The 18,693-nt window shown below is 46.0% G+C and overlaps 1 protein-coding gene across 2 annotated transcripts in view; it reads left to right on the top strand.

The window, feature by feature from the left end:
- The first annotated feature begins 4,397 nt into the window (after positions 1-4,397).
- LOC308185290 (transducin-like enhancer protein 4) overlaps positions 4,398-18,693 on the top strand; it is a 97,513-nt gene continuing 83,217 nt past the window's right edge. Inside the window, exons 1-4 of one of the 2 annotated variants that reach the window (XM_080573207.1) lie at positions 4,398-5,274; positions 5,637-5,734; positions 6,803-6,866; positions 8,297-8,341. In XM_080573207.1, the coding sequence (XP_080429333.1) occupies positions 5,230-5,274; positions 5,637-5,734; positions 6,803-6,866; positions 8,297-8,341 (252 nt within the window). In that variant the 5' untranslated portion in view covers positions 4,398-5,229. The remainder of the gene's footprint in view (positions 5,275-5,636; positions 5,735-6,802; positions 6,867-8,296; positions 8,342-18,693) is intronic. The other variant, XM_080573208.1, reaches the window with a different exon arrangement.

The following is an 18,693-nucleotide window of genomic DNA, read 5'->3' as shown; positions in this document are numbered from 1 at the left end:
AAGCAGTTTGGAACACAAAAACTCCTTTGCACAGATTTCTTGTTTTTCTGAGAGGGATATATATAAACTGACACATAAATCATCATATTAAACACAGTATCATAAGTTCTCCTAAAGTGCTTATTAACAACATACCCCTACAGTCACTAACAACTAATTCAGGAAGTTGTACACTGTGATTGTTTTAAAGACGTACTGAGACAAGGTCACTTGATAGCACTTGTAAAACACAAGTACACAAAATGGGTGTCATGTTGTCACATTCTTCTACCAGTAAAACCTGGCTTAACACCCTAATTAAAAGTTTAAAGCATAGAGAACTTAGTGCCAATTCAACTGAAAACCTCCTTGAGTTTATCTTTTTGAAGGCTTGTTACATGGTGTATTTAAATATGTCTACTAATTTAGGTCTTAGTATAAGGCATTTTGAATTCATTGATTTGTCAAAGAGCTTCACACCTTTATTTTTGCGAACATGTGTGCGCGCGCATGTGTGTTTGTGAGTACACAGCTGACCAAGTATGGTGACCTGGTAGCTTGGTCTCAAATTAAAGTGTAATAAGTTGCAGCAATAGGCACAGCCCTGTTGCTCTTCAGCTACAGTCATTGCAGACAGGAAATCTGGGGGGTTACATACCAAATGGCCTCAGGATTGGACCTGTTATTAAAGGACCTCTGGCACTGATAAGTCTCTGTATTAAGGTTATGGCTCAGCTATAAAAAGATCACCAGAGTCTGCGAGTGGGTTAGACAATCTTAACTGGAAATTAAAATTTCCTTTTTTTTTTTTTTAACCTATCCTCTAATATACATATATAGGCACACATTGTTCTGTTCATTTTAGACCTAAGATTTTAAATGTAAGTAAAAGCAGACTAGCTCTGAATCAATAGGACCGAAATAACCACTTCATAGAAGAAAAAGAATGGATGAGACACTTTGCAGCCCTTAGCCTCTCTGCGATATTTCACAAGGCTTTTTTTTTTTTTTCACCAGCCCAAACTCAACACACTTACTGTGCCTGTAAAACTGCCTAAATATTTCTTGCAGTTGATTCAGTTATGAGAAATCTTTAGCAAGATGTGTAAAACATTTAAAAGCTACCTTCTCTACTTGCTAAATAATAGTACAGGTTATATAACCTACCATAAAAGATTTTTCATAAAAGAAGGAAAAAACAAGGAACTTTAAATACAAAACAACCTATATTTAAAGATCCATCAAGGCTGTGTCAGAAGTGACAAAAGACAGGAAAATAGAATGACATTGACATCCTGATCTTAATTCACATCATTTAAAAGTGGCAAGTTACAGTGCACTTTCTCTTAAACTTCTGAGTTTCATGGATCTTGCAAGAATGTTGCAAAACTGGGCAAAAGTGCACATTGATTCATTTGTTAAAGAGTTAAGCACGTACACACAGTCATTTTGGTAAAGCTCAGCAAATCTAGCTCTGTCCTACCCCTAGCTGCATAAATTCACTGAAGACAAGAGAGAATGAGCAGTGCTGAGGCATAGATAACGTCACTGCCAAAGTGCTCTCCAAAAGAAGAGGGACGGCTTTGATGGCAGAGCTCTGTACGTTTGTCTGCTAGTGTGCTGAAGACCTTTCCCTCCGGAACTCTGTACCTCACGAAGGCAGGGCTACAGAGAACACAAAATCCTCCTGTTATTTCAGAATTCGGTATCTTCAGACAGAGTGTTTATTTTATAACTGGATTAGTTCTTCTCTGCACTGAGGATCCTAAAATTATGGTCTGAACCCGCCCATCATATTTCCAGAAACACTCACAACTCCGCAGAGTCCTGTAACCGTTCTGTTCTCACAAAGCTTTCAAGCACCTGGGTGACAGGCACTACACTAAGGCATTTGCAGGCTTTGCAGCCATACCTCTGAATGTCGAGACGTGATCCTGGCATGTGGTGAACATCCTCCATTTCAGAGGAGCTGAAAGTGCTCCACTGCTTCGTGCAGGATGCTCGTGACCAATCCTTTAAAAGCATTTTTGGTGCTGGAAGGTTCAGACACAAGCAAAGTGGTCTTTTCATAATTAGTCAGGTGCTTTGTCTCCATATCTTCGAACGGTATTTAGAGGCCTAAACTCCACTGGAGCACTGATTATGAACCCTGTAAATGTGAAAATACCAGCAGAACCGAAATCTGCAAGCATGAAAAAGCCTGGGTACTACAATAACTAATGAAGCCAACCCTGAAGGCATTTTTGGTCATGGAAAAACAAAAGGTGAGAAAGACACATTTTGGTTAATTTCCCAGTGACCTGGATTTTATATTAGGCAAAAATGGCTTCAGAAGGATTTAGAACCACAAAACACTCTAGGTGACAGTACATGCCAGATTGCAAGCAGACTCTGGTTACAAACCCCCTTCAAAACAGAAAGGTGATAAATTTCTGCCCTGCACCTCCTAAACTCTAGACGACAGTGGAAGATGGATGCCATCACCACCTTCTTCACGTGGACAGATGGTGCCATCACCACCAGCACCAGCATCCTGAGGTCCTGACCACTGGACCAGCCCTTGGAGGGCAGGCAAGGAAGGCACAATGTCGGTGAGACGTCCCATCAAGGCCTCAAGCCGCTCAGCAATGACAAGCCTTAGCCAGAGAGAAGGGGGTGGTAAAGATATTTTACTACTAAAAATTTAAATATGTGCAATTTAGCTACCATTATCAGGGCACTAATTGCCGAGTGAAAGTTTTGAGACTATGGATTTTGAGTACAGGCATCCAAAACGACGTGACTAAACCACATCTGTTTTGCATGCAGGTTTAAACGGCAGATCATCTGGAGTACAAACTGCTCGGAGGCAAATCTAAGCCTGACAGGCGCAGACAAAAAAAAAAAAAAAAAAGCAGCCTGAGCCTATCGCTCGCATGTGCACCGGTGCATGGTATTGCCTGCAATGGGGCTTGGCAGGAAAGTTGCCATGGGGTCTTTCTAGGACACAGCACCGATCGGCGCGGGGTTGCTTTCTGAGAAATTAGGGCTGCTAGAGGCGGCAGCGCAGGCACGCGACAGGCCAGCCCGGGGACACGCTTCCCCGGGTGTGTTCCCTCCAGCCTGCAGACCACGGAAGCCACCGCAGCCGCAGCCCAACTGCTTGTGAGACCTACGCGTAGTTAGCTGTCTGTTGCTGCTGATAGTTAATTTCCAGATGGGCTCACCGCACCTCCAAAAACACCCGTCCCTTGGGATCCAGCGGCCCTTCTCTCCTTTGACAGGGGCAGAAAGCGCCCTGCGGAACGCCAGCGTGCCTTTAGGATACAAGGTCCAAACGTCAAATCCTTCAGCCTTACTCCTGCGAGTAGCTGCGAACAGCATCCTCTCACGGGCGCCGCTTCCGAGAGGAAAGATTTCGTCCCTTAAGCACTGCCAGCGGGGAAAAAACGAAACGAAACAAAAACTTAAATTATGTCACACTCGCACCGCACACGCCGCGCACCCCCGGGCTGCCGGAGCCGTACCGCAGGGCACAGCGACTCCGGGAAAAGAAATTAAAAAGGATAGCGCGGGGAGGTTTAACCGCGGCGGGACCACGGGCGGCCTTCAGGGGGGCTGCCGCGCCCTCAGGCGCCGGCCGTTACGCGGCCGTTACCCGACCGTTACCCGGCCGTTGCGCGGCCGTTGGACGCCCCCATCCTATGGGGGGGGGAGAACAGGGGGTTGCGAGGCGACGCCGCGGGGCCGCGCTGGCCTCTCTCAGGCGACGCTGCCCCCAATTAGCGCGGCCCCCCCCCGGCGGGGGCGATCTGGAGGAGGAGGAGGAGGAGGAGGCCGCCGTGTCCCCCCCCCCCCCGCCCAGCTCCCGCCCCGCGCTCTGGCTGCGGCGGGATCGGCGGCGGCCGGCAGCGCCCCACGTTACTTTGATTGACAGGTGAACAAATGTTTCCCCTGTTCCAACGCCGGCGCTATGGCACGCCGGCGATCTCAAAGCCCCGCCTCGGGCGGCGGGGAAACAGCAGCCGAGAGGCCCGGGCGGCCGCCTGATTGGCTGCGGGACCTCGAGGCGTCACGTCCCCACGTGGGGGCCGGGCGCGGGGCCGCGCCCCCCTCCCTCCTTCCTCGGTCCCGCACGCCCATTTGTCAGCGGCGAAATGATGGGCATTAATACAGAACGGCGATTAATGCGCGGGCGGCGCTGATTGGTCGGCGGCGACGCCCTTCGTGGGCGGGGCGGAGGAGGGGGCGAGCGAGGGGGGCCGGCGACGCCGCGGTGCCCGCCGGGAGAAGAAGTCCCGCGCGCTCTGCTGCCCGCGCGGGTCGGCGGTGCCTCTCGCCGCGAGGACTACATCTCCCAGGGTGCCCCGCGCGCGGCGGCCTCCCGCGCGCTGTGAATATGTATCAGAATGTTAATGACGAGCCGCTGCTAAATTTGGTCAAAGGAGTCACCTCGCCACAGCGTGCTGGGGGAGCGGCGCGGAGCGGCGGTGGCGGCCGGGCTGGGCCGGGCAGGGCTGGGCCGGGCCGGGCCGGGCCGGGCACGACCCCTCCGCTCCGCTCCGCGCGGCGCCGCCGGCACTTCCCGGAGTTCCGCCCGGCGAGGAAGGGGGAAACAAGCAAAACAAACAAAAAAGAGAGAAATACGTAAATAAAGCAGCCCGGACCGTGGTTTCTTCTTCGTCCTTCTCACTCTTTTTTTTTATTTTTTTTTTAATTTTTTAATTTTTTTTATTTTTATTTTTTCTAACCACAACCAACAACAACAGCAGACACCGGCCACGCAGCAGCGCCCGGAGCGGGGGATGCGGCCGGGGCGGTAGCAGGAGGACCCGCACCCCGCTCCGCTCCGCTCCGCTCCCCCAAAAGTTTGCAGGAGGGGAGGAAACTGCGAGCGGGGACCTCCGCGGGGCGCGCACCGCCGGAGGGGCTCTCCCCGCCCTCCTCCTCCTTCTCCTCCTCCTCCGCCGCCGCCGCCGCCTCGCACGGGGCTCGCCGCCCGCCGGAGCGCTCGGCTCGGCTCGGCAGACCCGGTCGGCGCCGCCCGGGGGCCCCCGGGGGATGTGGCAGCGGCCCCCGCGCCCCGGGGACGCCGCCGCCGCCGCCGCCTCCGCCGCGCCTCGCTGCCGCCGGGGGTGCCCCGCCGGCACCGGGGCGGCGGGGCCGGGGCGTCCCTGCCCTCCGCTGCCGCCGCCGCCGCCGTCGTCGCCGCCGTCGCCGCCTCGCCCGCAGCCCTGATCCCGGCCGCCAGCGCCCCCCGAAGCGGCGTGGATGATCCGCGACCTGAGCAAGATGTACCCGCAGACCCGGCACCCGGTGAGTGGCGGCGGGCAGCGCTCCGGCGCGGGCAGCGCGGACTTGGAGCCATTTTCTTATTGTTGTCCAACGCCGCCGCCGCCGCCCCGGGCCCGGACCCGGGATGGCGCCGCCGAGTTGCCCCCGGCCGGAGCGCGGCGGCCCCGGCGCCCGCCCCGCGTCCCGGCGCCGTGCCGGGGGGTCCCGGCGGCTCCCGGCGGCTCCCGGCTGCCGACGCCGCCTCCCCCCGCGGCGGCCCCGTCGGGGCGGGAGCGCGGGGAGCCCCCGCGGGCGGCGGGCGGGGGCGCGGGGGGCCGCGGCTCGGGGCGCCGGCACGACCCGCTCTCTCTCTCTCTCTCTCTCTCCCCCCCCGCCGCTTGCAGGCTCCGCACCAGCCAGCGCAGCCCTTTAAATTCACCATCTCCGAGTCCTGCGATCGGATCAAGGAGGAGTTTCAGTTTTTGCAGGCGCAGTACCACAGGTAACGGCGTCCCGCGGAACCCACCGGGACCCCGCGGGGACACCCCGCACCGGAGCCCCCCCGGCACCGCACCCGGAGGCGGGGCGGGCGGCGGGGACGGTGCTCAGCCGTGCGAGCCCAGGGGCGGGGGGCTGTCGGGGGTATTTTATTTTTTTCCCCTTGTTTCCCCCCCCCCCCCCCTTTTTTTTTTCCTTTTTTTTTGGGGGGGTGGGGTGGGGGATGTAGGAAGAAAGGGCGTCCGGCTGGGCGCATCCCCCGCTTTTTCTTGGAAATGCCGCTCAGGACACGCATCTCGTCTTGGCTCGGCCCCCTCGCGCCTTTCATTGACATGTCAAGTGCTGATAACCTGAGAGCGAGGCGGCGAGCTATTTCATTATCCTGAGCCGGAGGAGCGGCGTGTGCTCCAAGTGACAAGTGACTTCTGGCAGGACTGCTTAGCGCACCTCTGAAAGCAAACAAACCGAAAAAAAAAAAGAAAAAAGGAAAAAAAAAAAGCGACGGACGTGTTCGTGTTTACCGCAGTATTCCCTAAATTACCTGCAGTATTTTTCCTGTCATCGCTAACAGTTCCCCCCCCCAAAAAAAAGAAACAACAAACAAAAAAATCCCAGCAACTTTTTGCTTCTTGAAGCGGTGATACACATTTGATTCCTCTGTGGGCTGAGTGAAAGCAAGAGGTGTTTCCTAAGCACGTTTAAATAAAAGCTAGGAATACCAAAGCATGGATTTCTGAGTGGCTTCTCAAGCTTAAGTGTTATAGGTGAGAACATGTGTGCCCGTCTTCTGTGAGGCAGTGTGTTGTTTTATTTTTTTTTGTCAGTGAAAAATGCTCTCCTGCGTACTGTATGCAGTTCGCTTAGGAGGTGAGGATGTTGCACAATCTCTCTCAAAAGATGAAAAGTATAAACCCCACCCTGAACTCCCAGGCAGGTGCTGGAACGTACGTTTCTGTTTGTGTCTTGGGGAAATGCCCAAAAAGGGGAGTACCCTGTGCTCAGAAGAATGTCAGTTTTGCGTTACGAAGTACCCATGCTTTCTTTTTTTTTTTTTTCTTAATGTCTCGAACAGTTTAAAGCTAGAATGTGAGAAACTGGCCAGTGAGAAGACAGAGATGCAGCGACATTATGTCATGGTAAGCAAGCTGCATAACAAATTCAAAATGTCTATTAGCTTGGTGTGCCGAGACTGAAATACGTTCGGATTGCTGGAGGCGAACAGAAAGATTATACTTGGTGCTGCTGCTGTGGAGGTTGCATCCGTGCTGCCATTATCCACCCTTGGTTTCAGGGGTTTGTAACTTGCTTGTAGCGGTTAGTTTCTACGTGAAATCCGCTCTGCGATGTTTTAAGCAACTGGGGATATTTCTTCAAACTGGTAGGAGGATACTTGTCAGCCCTTTTAAGGCGTGTGCAACTTCAGCAATATTCCTGGGGACGATGTTTTTTTCACTTACACCGACTTCTCCCAGCTACCGTGCCTCTGTAAAGCCGTTTGGGGTCACATTTTTTTTTTTTCCTGTGACGGCAGTAAGCCCAAATCGCACATGTGTGTCTATAAACCTGAAGCCCCTGTCCTTAGAAGAACTGTTGCTTCTGGGCTGCTGGTTCATTGTTTTACTGAATTCGGAACGGCAGGGATCTGAGCTGTGAAAGGGATTTCCTCGATGGTTGTGGTCTGCCTGGTTAAATAACGTGCATAGGAAGACATCCCTAAATACATAATTGCATGATGGATCGTGATAACTCCAGAGGAGCTCTTGCCATCCTCTCCCTTGTGCATCTACAGAGGATTAACTGTTTTCCATTTGTATGTGACAAATAACACACAAGTATTCACAAAAAAAAAAAAAATAGAGCAAATAACCTGGAAAAATTCTTAACCAAGAGAACAAACGTATGTTAAGGCTTGCATTTGTCTTTTTCATGCCTGATTTGCTTAAGTCTCGGAGATTGTTTGGTACCAACATCACACGCTGACCTGAGTTCCCTGATGCTCAGGCACATCAGGGGATATGTAGGGTGGTGTGTCTGCTTTGGCTCTGAATTTACGTGCTCCTTCATTTTTCGCATCCTTGCAATTTAATTGTAGCATTTTTGTGTTTTTAATTTAAAATAGTGAATAACCGGTCTGTTAGTTGTTGCTGATTTATATGTGTGTCTGGCTTCAAGCACTTCAGCGTTTTTTGGCATCTTTTATGTGTGTTAGAGAATAAAATCTTGAGCATTTTCTTTTTTTTTTTTTTTTTTTTTTTTCCCTGCTTCTAATCTTTAACTCTGGTTGTGATTACTTCTTGTGAATTTTTTTGTTGTTGTCTGGGTTGGGTTTTGTTGCTTGGTTTATGGCCATCTTTTGTAGATTTGTCAAGAAGCAATGTAGATAAAGAAAAAAAAAAAAGAAAAAACAGTTTACTGTGAAATGCAGTCTCAAATTCCAGGAGCTCTTCTAGCTAGTAAACCTTTTTAGGTCTCTGTTTCTTTGTACAGATGATGTTAGAGTCAAAGCGAATTTGGGAATGGTTTTCACAATTGCAAGGTCTAACAGAGTCATTTTCTTCTCTCATAGTATTACGAGATGTCCTATGGGCTGAATATAGAAATGCATAAACAGGTAGGTAAATATTTTGCTTTGTGTAAGAGCATTCCCTGTAATTTCTCCCATCAGTCTTAAAACAGATGTCTATTACGTGCGAGCCGCTTTAATTGCATGCTTAAATGCATGGGAATTTTTTTGCGCTGCACGCTGCTCTGAAACTCGCACCTTGCGTGCGGTGCGTGGCTCTGCGGAGGCAGCGGTGTTGTTCGCCAGGTGTGTGTTGCTGTGTTGACTTCTCCACGTGCAACCCCCGTGCACGCGGGTAGGACCCAGGCAAGCAGGGACGGACGGGGTCTCGGGTGGTGGCTTCAGATCTGCCCGACCTCAAAAACCTGTTTGGGGTTTGCGTCTTCGAGTGATAGTGACGTTGTAAATACGCGTTGGGTGCGAAGGGACATGCGTTTGTGTGTGGGACAGACTCCCCTTTGGTTAACCTGGACGGATTTAAGCTGGAACTGCAATAGCTATTGATGCTCTGCCATGTTCCTGTCTCCCTCAGGTCTCTTACTTGGACCTTTGTCCAAAAGCAGAGTCTCAGCTTCTCAGCCACGGAAAGGGTAAATGAGCTTTCCACAAGGATGTTGGCTTGCTCAGTTTTGTGCCTTGAAATCTAGCACTTAGGCCGAGATTAGCAGGAGGTTACTCGGATGGAGCATGGTAGCGTAAATCAGAATTTCTTATTCAGTAATCTGTGTTTTTAACCTTCTCCAGAGGAGAATGAATTAAACATCTGACCTCTTTTCCAGTGAGGGAACTTTTAATATGGTGGAATTTAATACTGACAACTCATTTTAGCAAGCGGTTGAGCAATTCGCCAGTGTTGCTGGGGAGCGTAAACTGCAGAAGTAAAGAAATGGTTGAATGGGACAAGAAAGACCATCTGAAAATTGTTTTGTATGTGCTTCTGTTCAAAGTAAGGGATTTGGAACTTCTCCGGGTTGCGGAAATAGGATTTCTTTATCTTGTTGAGAGCAGACATAGAAGTCGAATGTTTTTCCCTCTTGTTTATTATTTATTGTATTTTGTATGCCATTAGCACCCCAACCCAAATGACTGGGGACGTTTGCGTTGGGTGGCACGCGATGACGAAGGTGTCGGGTTTTCCTGCCTCGCAGCGTTTTGCACCCGAAGGCCCAGACCCGCAGAAGCGTAGGTGCGAAATGTGCTTACGAAGGCTCGAGGGGAGCGGTGAGCGAACCGCTGGGAGGAGGCGGCGGTGCCTGCAGCGGGGCAGCTCGTGCTGAGCGGGGTGATGCAGGTCACGGGTGCTGCTGGACAGGCCGATGGCAGCCTCTCGGAGGTGCTGGAGCTGGTGAATGAACGCCCAGGTTGTCCCAGGTTCCCTCTGAAAAAACAGCACCGCCGTAGTGAGTGCGAAAGCAATCCACCAAGTCCGGAGTCCTCCTTTGCAGGCCACCTACGTAGCAAATGCTTGCATGTGCTTGAAAGCAGCCATTGCAGTCAAACTTGTTTATGTTTCTAGGCTCTCTGTTTTTACAGCAGTTAGCTGTATGTGGACTTAAACTGACTGTGCAAAATTATGTGGGACAATGTTGGCTTGCAAGTGAAATATGTAATTAGATTGTTTTAAGCAGGGGAAACCCGCTTAAAACCAAAACCTTTTTAATTTCTAAATGCTTTACTTCAGAAATTGTATACAATTATGGCAATGGAGACGTCAGTGATATTCTGGAAAAATTAAACACCCAGTTAAAACTAAATGTGGGGATTACGAAGGACGGTTTTAATTAAACACCTTTTTCCATTACTGTTCAGTCTGTTCAAATTAGTAGTTTAAGTATTCTGCTCTCATGCAAAACACTTAAATATTTTGTCAGACGTTGATTCAAATCAACTGCGGCTAAGAAACTTGTTCGCTATCATTCCTAAATCTGACGCTAGTTCTGTGTCTTTCATGCCTCCCCTTCTATTCCCACAGCATTTTTATCCTTCCTCCTCTTGCTTCAGCGACCGCAAAATATTTCGCATCTTGCTTTATGATCGCAGTGTGGGGGCCCAATTTTGTACATATAGGGAGCTGATTGTTTCATTTGACGCGCACAAATCTTTTTTAGTCTTCCACCTTAAATCCCCTTTTCTTCCACTCAGATCTTTGAATTTTACTTGGCTGAAATTGAGCGATTCACCCTCCTCCCCTCCTCCCCCCCTTTTTTTTTCCCTAGCTTTCTAAATTCAATCATATCAAAAATCCTGAGGGCAGTTTATCACATTATGAAATACAGACAGCCCTGCAAACCACCTACTTATTATATTTTCTTTCTTTTTTTCACTTTAGCACAGAGGCATATCTGTCTTTATTTGTTTTTCTGGGCAGACAGCCTTGGTTCCTCTTAGGTTCTTTTCCAGATGTACTCGCTGGATGCCCTTGTAATGGAAAGCAGGCAATAATGCAGTGAAGTTGCCCTTCGGCGTAATTGGGCCTAGTTCTCGAGATCAGGTTAGGCTTATTCACTTATTAGATTTGCGTCTCAAAGGGTTCAAGAGCAGGACTCCCTGGAGTCCTTGGAAGTACCCTAGTAATTGGTGGCCCTGATATTTGAAACCTTTGTGTATTTTTCTGTTAAAGCTTCTGTTCTTCTTGGCTGCTCCCAGCCACAGAGTATTTATTTTTAGAGAAATTTTTCACTGGAACAGAAAATGATGGCTGTGATGGAGTCATGACTCTGTGACTTAGCAAATTGATAAAAGGATAAACGTGGAGCGCAGTGATAGTGTGTGTGCACGGCGGGCGGGGGAGCGGGGGGAGAGCATTGCTTTTCCCACCCCTCATGTGATGCTCATCATCAGTCATCCTGTGTTGATTTTGATAGAAGACTATTAAAGTGAAACCTATGGGGAATTTGTCATTCTGAAAGGAAAGCTAATGTAATTAGTACCAATTAAAGTACATTTAGTAAATTGGATTTAATCTTAATTAAGCCTGCATAATGTTGCCAATTTTTAACAATTATGTTTGAGAACATAATTAATTTAAATTTTGGTAACTGAGTAAATAGCATTAGACTGGTAGAATTAGTCATTTGTATTTTTTTTTTAAAGACAAGTGTGGGGTGTGTTGTGACATGTGGTGTTATAGCCTAAAACAGTAAGCTAATTTTTGATATTCTGTACCACTAGGATCAATAGAACTTCAAAATAGACAGATTCCAAAAAAAAAAAAAAAAAAGAAAAGAAAAAAGCCAGCAAATTGGGGATTGAACAGGTACTTCCCTACGGTTTTTAATTTCAGCATTAGAACAAATGGAAATGTTTAAGTATGGTCTGAAGATGTCCATTTCTTACCAAGTTGTGCTTTTTTTTTTTTTTTTTTAAGAGGCTCAGTGGATAGTTTATGAATGAATAGTTGATGTGCTGATCTATGTTTCTAATTCAGTGTTGCTAGTTCTTGTTGGTGGTCATTTGGTTTAATTTCTGAAATTAGGCTGTTTTAACGTTATGGTAAACAGTTTATTTAAATTGCTGTAATCAAACATGCTTTCTGAAGGTTTTAATTGAGAATTGTAATTATCACTTAAAATGTCTGTATTTTGCTACAGACAACAGATATTTGTGAATGGGACTAATGGAAAGCATAAATAGGATACAGCATTCACTTCTTATTTCAATTATGGTTTTGGGGGTGGCAGTACGTAAATGCTGATTCTTCTTGGTTAGGCTTGTGTCTTTGAACTAATTCACATGCTGAAATGTTGGATTTCAGCATTTTTGAAGGAAAATTCAGATCTGTTAAGAAGCCGGGTGTTAAAAAATAAATGAAATGACTTCTTAAGATCACAGTAAAGAAAAAAAAATAAAAACAAAAACACCACCATTTCAGTCCAATCCATGTAAATTTTATTACGAGACTCGGGCAACAACCATTTGAGTGCTGCTAAAATATTAATTGGATAGAAATGAAAGGGCTCTACTAGCTGATAGGATATCATAATCATAGCTGCAGTAGTCGATGGTAAATGATGATAAATGGCATTAGGAACCTTTTAGCAAACTGTAATAACTACGAGGAGGGAAGCAGTATGGATTTGCATTATATCTGATACCCTCTAGTACCAAGTGGATTGCCAATACTGCTTGTTTAGCATTTTCTAAGGGCAATAGGATATTGATTTCTGACTTACAAGGAACGGCTCTATTTTCACCATTGAAAAGTATTGCAGGTTGTTAAGAAGAAATTGACTTGAAGAGGCCTGACTGCTGCCCATCATGGAGCAAATAAAGCAAAACTGCCGAAGCATGGTGGAGCAGCGAGATGGGGCCCTCAGCAATTTGTTGCTATTAATTTACCATGCTCGACAGCAAATCAATCGGCATCTACTTCATCTGCTGGAGAAAATGCTGTCCAGGGCAGATAAAAGGCCCTGCGTGGTATGGGGAATAGGCTGGATTGGCCAAACGGAGGCTGCAGTTAATGTGTAAATAAGTGAAATCAAGGCCACTGTTGCCGAGAAAGCTGTTTTTAATTAGGTTGGGGCTTTATAGTGAGCTATTTAAGAAAGTAGTATGGAGCTTGGAGAGTAAGGGGAGATTTATTGCCGACTGAGTTAATATATGGGTTGTACGGCATCCCAGCCTTGAGCCTGCTTGCTTCTTAAGCCTTAGTAAATTATTTTGGTAAAAGGGTAAAGATGGGAATCAATTTGTTTAATACAGGGCTGAGTTTTGACCATTTTTCATCTTCATGGCCATAAAATGCATGTATCACAGAGAATTGGTTTGTATGTGTGCCATATACATAACAGAAAAGTACTTTCCTTTTTGTTTCATTAACAATGGGCTAGTCTTCGCATGAATGTGTGTGCATACATGTGTGTACACACCTTGTTTTTTTAACACAGTCTGCAGCTGAATGTACATTGTCTTCCGTTTGAAGAATAGCTGGAGAGCCAGCTGAAATTATACTGGCTGAATTTGTTCTCCATTATGAACAGTAGGAAAGATTTAATAGAGATACAGGCAGTGGGTAGTCAGAACCGAGCTGGAAAACTTAAAAATGTGAGGGATTAGAGGTGAAATCTTGAAGACTGCGGCTCACACAGGACTATTAAGGAGGAAGGGAAAAACAAGTGTTTTTTCCATCAAAGTCGCAAAATATAAAAAATAGGTTGTCAAATCAGTTTGACAACTGAGGCTTGTTTGTCCCAGTTTTAAGTTATTTAGCCTCTGAAGCCAGTAGAATAGCTTAGAAGCTTATGAAAAGTTAGAAAAAATGTTATTCTGCAGTTAAACCAAAAACCTTTTACTTTGTAATAACTGCTGAGTTCTTAAACAAGATTCTGTGCTTTTTTTTTTCTCTTGATACAGTTGTTAGACAGCCTTCCTGTTAATTACTTAGAAGTTTGTTGTTTCTGCTTCTCTGCAAGTTGCTGTTGAACTAACCTTCCCCCTCAAACCACAGAATAACATGTATTAGGACAAGAGCTTCTATTTCATCCTGGTTTTGCCATTCATAAGCAAAGGAAAATGTCATTTTCTCCCACTTGTTTTGGCAATTCAGGCAGATGCCTTAGACACAGGAAGTAGCACAAAACATGCTGAGCAAACTTTTAAATTAAGACATACGTTCTGTTTTTACTGGCAAAAGGCTGTACTTGACAGTGCTTAAACATAACAGCATTTTTCTGCCTTTGAAAGATGCTAATTGCTGTGATGCTGCCTCACCGGCTGTGTTAGTTTATGGGCACGCTTGTAATTACTGAGAGGGCCAGTGGTGATCCTATGGTTAGGGTTGCCTAATGCTTTCTGGTGTAAAAAATTCTTGGAAAAATGCGTATGTGGTTGGTGCTTTTTTTTTTGTTGTTGTTGCAAGAAACTCTGTCACCTTGACTATTTGCAGTGAGGGACCGTGTTGTGGCAGGAGCCCCGTGTTCTTTTTCAGCAGCAGGGGAGAGGAAAGACGGGAGGCAGAAGGAGGTGGTCTGCAGCTCCTGCCCGGCACAGCCGGCTGGCACGGCTGGAAGTACAGCTCCAGCGTGAGGCTCGTGCTGAGCCGCCGGAGCTCACCGCCTGCGATGCATCTGACAGAGGAGGAGAGGGAAGCCATGTCACCGTTTCATATTTAATTACATTTGCATCATTTTCTACAATGAGATTTCTTCCCATTCGGGGGCAAAAAAGAAGTACCGAGGTTGTTAAACACAGGAATAAAAAATCAGTGGATAGGTTTCAAAGTGAGGTACTTGGGTGCTGGGATGCCCAAGCTTTACAGCGTGTGTGTTAGTTTGGTCCTGCTTTATTGTGTATGCGCATTGTGGTGCAATTTTTAGTTACACACTCGCCGATCTCATTGCCAGTTTTCCTAGAGGACCTCTTTCACAGCACAAAATAGACATTAGGAAAGTAGAATTAAGGTTGCAGAGACGACTGTAACTCTGGCTTGAAAATGTTTGACTGCTTTGCTCTGCAACCGAAATAAATAGCTTTTAACATAAGGATTTAGGGATGTGAAATAATAGTGATTGGAAGCTCTTCAAGGCAGGGATTCTGTGTTTGTGTGGCAGTGAAGGGGATGTCCTTACAGGTCAATCACAGTGTATGCCATGGAGTTGTTGTGCTAAAGCATGGGAACAGAGTTTTTTTCTTTTTTTTGACGCTAATACCAAGGCTGGCAAACACTAAGAATTCAGAGCTATCAATTCGGTCTTACTTTTATTTTATTTTTATTTTATTTTATTTTTATGAGAAAATACAGCATATTACTTGTGGAATTGATGGAGAACTGGGTTTTTCAGAAACGCGTGACAGCTAGTGAACAGAGTGATTGTAATTGTTACAGAAGTCACTTCTGCTGCTGTCTGCAGATTGAGCACATCTGTTGCCACTGACTTTCAGAAAACCTATTTAGCCACAAGGCACAGAGGGAGCAGAGCAAAGATGATAATGTGAAACACAGGAAGTATAAAATGATGCTTGCATTAACTAACAGATGACAATACACGTGAAGCTAAACCTATCCATACTCAAGAAATCTGATTCTAAGAAAGAAATTGAATGTTTGAATGAAAAAGTAATCTTTATTTTCAAATGTAAAAATATGAGGTGTCTTTAAGAATACCTGTTTGTGCCTCTGTTTATCCGTGTGTTTTTACAAGTTTGGCTTTGGTTCAAGATGATATTTTTATGTTCCACTGCTACCTTGAAGTACTTCTTATGTAAAAATTTCCCCTTGATATTGTTTGTCTTAGCGGTGACACAAATGTTGTAGTAGTTAAGTGTAGTGGGAAGCATATTGGCACAATGTCGAGAGCAGGTGTCTAACTTTTTAAATCTTTTTCTTTAAAATATAATCAAAATATATCAGAAGTAGTACATTGAAGTCTACACAGTATTTTCTTGCCTGTATGGATAAGATTTAGACTTAAGGAATCGTCTTTACTAGCCCAGGACAGGTATGTAATGTTCTGGCATTGAACACTGTGGCGTTATGGCTGAGATGTTTAAATGCGCAGATGTCAGGCCAGTCAAAGTTATAGTCCCCACAGTAAACTTGAATTGGTCTCTTTATGGTTATGTATTTGTATGGTACGCTGTATTGCCAACTCTAAATGTTAAATCATGCCAGTCCTCGGAAAATCATGAGATTGGCTTAAAATTAATCACGGGATAAAAATAATATATTTGGGGTTCTTTTTATTTCCCTTCTAATTTTAAGCTGCCAAACTACACTTGGCTCATGCTTCTTAGGTTTTTCTCCAGCATTCTTCTATAATCGTTTTTTGCTAGTAAAGTGTAAAACATCCTAAGATTCACAATAAAGTCAAGGGAGCTGGATATGTGATGCAGCTGGCAAATTTTGTCGTGATTTCCTGTTCTTGGAAAGTGCATGAGGTGTACTCTACTGAGAAAAAATAATACCAAGTTAAAACTATGTACATACTCAATTTAGAATAGCTTGTTAAGTTTTTGAGGATTATGTACCATGATGCCACAGACTTGCTGGTGGTGATTTCCCCTTCTGCATCAGGAGGAGAAGGAACACAGGATGTGGTTTTGAGTGCAGGTCTTCTAACTTGGCCTCTTTCTTTTGGTCTGCTTAAATGGTTTCTCCACAGGATCTTATACTGCCAGAGGTTTCTGACATTTGCTGGATGAGATTCAACTTCTTCAAAGGAGGAAAAAACCTCTCGCTATTATGTTTGGGATGTGGAACGTTGGCAATGAGAATGTGTGCTTTTCTTTTTCTTGTGTTTGCTTAAAAACCTCAGCAGAGCATCTCACAGTTGAGCAAAAATCAAAATCTGTCCCTTTCATGCTATAAAGAGTCTGCATAATAATAGGTCCTGCCACTAGATTTTGTTTGGCTCGTGTTGAGAGCTGTGTGCATGTTGTGGATGATCACTGAAAGCACTTTCAATTTTTAAAAATGCTGTTCTTTCCTCCATCTTAAATGCAATAAACTTCTCATGTATTTGCTCCCATCTCTTTATGTGCCTGGCTACTCTTGGTGTCTTGGTGGTTTGGGGAATATGCCAATGCAGACACCCTTAAGCCTGCATCCGTGGCTTAGCCCAGAAGGAGCAGTGGCTGCCCTGGGGCTGGCTAGCTGGTAATAATGGGTTGGCACCCCTTGCAGCAGGTAGCCTCTGTCTAGAGAGCATGGTAAGGTTGCTGCTGGCCCATCCAATGGGCTTCAGTTACCTGCGTGGCAAGTGTTTGGAAAGTCTGGCTGGCAGAGTGCTCTTACCGACAGCAGTTCAATGGCTGAAGCTGTCATTTGCTGTGTTGACATGATAACGTTACTTAAAATTAATCATAACGCAAAGCATAGTGAGTTTTTCGCCTGGGGTCGAGGGAGAAGAGGGCATTTTGGTCGCTTGTTTTCTTTCTTGTGTCCCTCTGCTCAGCAGCAGAGATGAAACTTCATTTTGCTCGTTTTTTACAATGCAGATAGCTAACAGGGCTTCTAGTTTTATGCATTTGGATATCCAGTTAACGCATGAATTACTCCTCTTTATAACTTGATACAAATTTTAGCTTCTAAAACCCTGGAGAAAGTGGAGCAATCCTAACATTTATCTTGGGCAACCACTTTTTGCCATTTCTCAGTTTTCCCGGGGATGAATAAGGAATCTGCAGCTGTGCTTCATGGCCAAAACACTTCTGGACCTAATTTTGAAAACACAGCGGTATTCTCTTTCCTATTGATACAGGAAAGAGAGCCAAAATAACTGCAGTGCAGCCCAGCCAAGGCTTGGGGAAGAGTCAAATACGATCTTTGCAATATTTGTCCGCACATTTTTGTGAAAACCACTTCACCAGTGACTGTTCAGGGCTGGGTGTCTCTGACTGTCCTCCTTCCTCACCTGGGAGATCTTGCTCAGGGTTTGAGGTGGTCGGGTCTTCATCCAGCTGATTGACAGCCAAGAAGCCAGTGGCATTTTGGACTCTCATTTAACTCCAAAGCTGAACGAAGTCGTGTTGTGGTTTTGGCATTAAGAGAGGTGCGGGGCTCTGCTGGGCTTCTGTGGTATCTGCAGGATGAGGAGATGTGAATTCAGTATTCATCCTCTGTGGAGTACTGTGGGTCTGGAGAGAAAAGCCACTGTTGATATGAGTCCTGTTTCCTGCTGTAGGTACTTGTAGAAGCTTACATGTGTGCTTGGCTATCTTAGATCTGGAGAGGAGACCATTTAAATGGTGTGGCAAATTGGTAGTTGTGTTTTCTCTGACTGTGGGCTCACACTCTGTAGCCCTTTGTGAAAATCTCTGAACGTTTCTGTGCCTCTGTCTCCGTCTCTGAAATGGTGATGATATTTACATGACAAGAGTGATGTAAGATTTAATTTGTTAACTTACATTATTAGATGAGAGACTCCAGAGAATCACAGAATATTGAATGAATATATATTTGCTATGAAGGGAAGAGGACTCCTTCCAAACCTGTGTCAGCTTTGTAACAAGGTCCGGCAATGCCTTTACTACTGTGTGTTTTCCTTTATCCTTATGCCCCAGGAAATAACAATAGAGATGCAAGAGGTGTCCTCCTGCTTACTCCTCTGTTAATTTTGTATTTGGAGATGAAAGTTGTAAATGGGGGCCTGGTCCTATGATAGCATTTGGAGAAGGAAAGCAAAGTGTGTAAGGCCAAAGCTGACCAAAACCCTTACGCTAGATTTTTGGTTTGAGGGAGAAGCCAAAAAACAAGGAATGATAGGAGGAAGCTAGTTAATTGGTTTTCTTCTCACATCTCGTATTTCCCTGCGGTACCATTCAGTCTGTATGACAGCCATCCAACTTCACAGTGCCCCCTTGGAAAGACGGCACTGTGGTGATGTGCAAGAGAGTCAGCTAGAATGCCACTACTGTCTGCCCTTTGTAATTTCATAAAGCACGTGACTACATAAAGCATG

This window comes from Anser brachyrhynchus (genome assembly GCF_964034855.1).
Source record: "Anser brachyrhynchus genome assembly, chromosome: Z".
In the NCBI taxonomy this organism is placed as follows: domain Eukaryota; kingdom Metazoa; phylum Chordata; class Aves; order Anseriformes; family Anatidae; genus Anser; species Anser brachyrhynchus.
Note: the sequence above shows the minus strand (reverse complement) of the source record. Positions and strands in the feature narration are given on the sequence as shown.